The sequence below is a fragment of the Mercenaria mercenaria genome, unplaced genomic scaffold, assembly GCF_021730395.1.
Source record: "Mercenaria mercenaria strain notata unplaced genomic scaffold, MADL_Memer_1 contig_2790, whole genome shotgun sequence".
NCBI classification, from domain to species: domain Eukaryota; kingdom Metazoa; phylum Mollusca; class Bivalvia; order Venerida; family Veneridae; genus Mercenaria; species Mercenaria mercenaria.
Genome location: NW_026460869.1, coordinates 2,974 through 6,570, shown reverse-complemented (window position 1 = coordinate 6,570; position 3,597 = coordinate 2,974). Strand labels below are relative to the sequence as shown.

At 33.8% G+C, this 3,597-nt stretch overlaps 1 protein-coding gene across 1 annotated transcript; it reads left to right on the top strand.

Annotated features, from left to right (window-relative positions):
* The first annotated feature begins 919 nt into the window (after nt 1-919).
* LOC128552419 (complement C1q tumor necrosis factor-related protein 3-like) lies at nt 920-3,243 on the top strand. Its single transcript, XM_053533455.1, has 2 exons — nt 920-1,354; nt 2,113-3,243. Exons 1-2 carry the CDS (start codon nt 991-993, stop codon nt 2,532-2,534), a joined length of 786 nt encoding a protein of 261 aa, XP_053389430.1. The 5' UTR covers nt 920-990; the 3' UTR covers nt 2,535-3,243.
* The last annotated feature ends 354 nt before the right edge of the window (nt 3,244-3,597 follow it).

The following is a 3,597-nucleotide window of genomic DNA, read 5'->3' as shown; positions in this document are numbered from 1 at the left end:
AAATTTACACAGGAGTTGTCCATGGTCATTCGGCCAAAATCATAACATCTTTGGATCCTCGGGCACACCGCCCATCCTTTTTCTTGCAGTAAACTATGCAACTAGCCGAGATAAGTTGTGCAATCAAATATAAATAATTTAAAGGAAAATTTTCATTTTTTTTATTTAAACCGTAAACTTAATTATGTTTTTCAAGCGACAGATGCTAAAACTCAGACAGTCTTGATTATAACAGGATTCGTTTAGTGCAAACACATTTTATTCAATACAGCCCCGATTTACGATCTTGTGTACCAAACTAAACCCTTACAAAAAATGGTGCATATTGCTCGTAAAATTGTAAGGCAGATGGAACTTAGCGTTTACGACAACTTTAATTCTGATAAATGCGTTTTTATGTGTGTAGTTAATTTCTTTTTAATACAAAACACACATGGTATCAGTTAACTTCGTCTTTGACACCGGAGAAGAATTACTTTTGAATTCATATCTTCCGTAACTAGTTTTCAAATGATGAATATTGACCGAAGTAATACAAAATATTCAAAAATTTTCAACACACATACACACACGTACGGACGCATACGAACGCACGCGCGCATTATATTTGTTCCATTATGTGTCTGTCTTGATTGTCTTTCTCTGTGAATTCGAAGAATTAGTCACAGTACCGGTAAGGCTTTACAGTTTTTTTTTTTGCAATACAGATATTTATGTTACAAACGTAGGACAAGAAATAAAATCGTGATCTGATGAATTGTTCTTCATAAGTAACTTAACTATATGTTCCTATCCAACAGAGAAGTAGAATAAAGTTACAGAAAATATAAAACAAACAGTAGTTCTACAAGAATTCCTTTTTATTTGTGCATTGCTTTTTCCCACGTGAACGCTCATTTTTAAGGAACATGACGTTTGAGCATTGTAGCTGAAGAAAATTAAAAATATTGAAGAAGTATTCAGAAAGTATAAAACACGTATCTGTAAGAAATGGCATTTAAACGGTTGCGCTTCTTTCTTTTAGTGTGTTTATTCTCAACACTAACTGTTTCTGAACCGATTTGTTCTAAATTTGTCTATGAAGAACAACTCCTGGAGAAAATGGTTAGAGTGGAATTTAATGTAGGACAGACGGAAAAGGAAATAAAGAGCACCAACAGCCTTGTTCTGGAATCTTTGCAGCAACTGAAACAAACCCGGGAGAAAATGACCGAAGAATTCGAAGCGTTGAAACTTGAAGCCAAGAAAATGTTAAACGAAAATGAAGTGAAGGTATCGAAGGAAATCGATGATCTAAGAGCAGAAAGGGCAAAGACACTCGAAGAATACGACAATAAAATAAAGGAGTTTGGAGGTATTTATTATTGCATGTAATGTTCATATCTACTTCGTTTAAACACATTTTCATCAGTTTGAAACAGATCGAAGAAAAGAGCAGGTTTTGGTCATAATAAAATAAAAAACCGTTAAAAACATGAAACAGTTACAAACATACATCGATGGTTTTGTCAGTTAAACAAAAAAGAAAGTCAAGCGTTGTATTTTCTTCGATAAATAAAGGTTTACGCGCGGACCGTTGAGAGAACATGATTACACCGATCAAGATACAAATAGCCACATGACGTCCGCTTCATTACTGCTCGGATGAATCAAGCTAAGCATTAACTTTTATCATCGTGTTTCATGTGAATGAAAATAAATATGGCTTTCTTGTGATTTATCGTAAGGTTTACAATGGTTCAGTATTTAGATGCTTTGGTTATAGGTTGAATAGAAACTGAACTACTTTAGTAACGCACTTAGAAAGAAAAGATTTAGACATAGACTAATTTCTAGTATACTTCAATTTTGAGATATTCTTTAGATTTCACATAAAGTATTTAGGTCAGACAGACCGTTAGTGTACCTTGTCTATCAAATATCATCAATCACAGCCGTGGTCGCAGATCATGGTATTCCTTATTTTACACGGGGTAAATGTTTGAAATCCTCGTAAATGTCAAAGAGGGCAGTTGATGTCAAGTTCTGAATAGTGGTTTGAAACTGGGTAAAACAAATACATGACTTTATATCCGATAAAGTCAAGTTTTCATTTTCTTTTTCTTTTTTAAGAGGCAGCTGTGGTACCAAATATTGCATTTAAAGCCAGAACCCCTTCCTCACTTGACCCAGACGACAATGCAGTGATTGTGTTTACCAAGAACATTGTAAACATTGGAAACGCCTATGACAACACTACAGGGATATTTACAGCTCCGATAGATGGGGCTTATCTCTTTACAAGTCAGCTTTGTCTCCAATCTGGAAAACATATCACATTCGGAATCTACATTGAAAATATTGTATATGCTCTGAGCAGATACTACGGAATTGGAGAAGGCGATTACATTTGTTTTAACATCGAAACAACGGCTGTCTTAAAAGCTAATCAGAGGGTTTCAGTAAAAAGCTGGAGTGCCACCACAGGAAACATTCTGCTTGAAGAAGAAAACCATAGATGGAACGTATTTTCTGGAACTTTGATACATAAGTAACTGTGCTACAGTAATATCTGGATCGTCATTTTTTTGAAATTTGGAATGTTTGCATTCTCTCAATTTATGTTGCATTTTGCTGCTTCAGAAACTGTAAACCTTGGTGTGTATTAGTGTTCAATTTATTAGTTACTTTTAATATGACAAGTTATACTTATTTTTTATAAAACACGGTACGGTTAACGTAACGTCGGCCTACCTGCAGCGAACAAGACTTAGGTCTGTATTTTTTTCTTTCTGTTTTTCGATGATATTTTTAAAAAGTAGTTGTGCCTGTGAGACAAATAAAAGTAAAAATATAACTAACAATTTACAGCAGACAGCCAAATAAATGTACACAAAACTCCCAAAGGGTACCAATTTTTATTTCTGTACGCCACAGAAAATAACGATTTCAACTGTAAACTGTATCTTCTCTCACAAATGAACAAGATAGAGCTATTTTTTCTTATCTTATCTCCTTAATAGATTGATGTTTTATGTTTGTGTAGCTTGTATGCATGATGCATCTGACCACTACCCAGGCCTGTATTTCCATAATAAATCTTGTGGATTGTCTTCTTATATTTTTTTTGACATTTCTAAGTGGACAAACTTCAACTCTGTTCGCACAGAGTGTTCTTTGCACAGTGAAAGCACCCGCCATTTACAGTACAGTTCCTGATAGTAAATAGAGTGTCTTTTCATGCTGAATTTATACATGAGTGTCTTTTCATGCTGAATTTATTAAACGAGTTGAATAAAATGATAAAATGCAAGGCTCTGTCGAGCATTTTATCAATTTTATTCAACTCGTTTAATAAAGTCAAAAATGTAATATTCTTTTTATCACATGTTAGCCTTTCCTGTCGGAACATCAACATTTCTACTTTCTTAAAATATTATAAACAAGTCAATTTGACCAACGTCTCCTCTAATACTATAAACGACGTAGACGTCAAAGCTTTATTACACTATAGTATATTATCATTTTTATGTAATGGCTTTTTTACACACCCGCGACGTCAAACATGTGATAAATTAAATAATATAATATTATGTTTAAAAAATGTACCCTTTCGGT

Excerpts from the sequence above, each read along its gene's own strand:
- LOC128552419 (XM_053533455.1), top strand. The coding sequence starts at position 991 with ATGGCATTTAAACGGTTGCGCTTCTTTCTTTTAGTGTGTTTATTCTCA. Across the intron at positions 1,355-2,112 it reads TAAAATAAAGGAGTTTGGAG|AGGCAGCTGTGGTACCAAAT; the intron begins GTATTTATTATT and ends TTCTTTTTTAAG.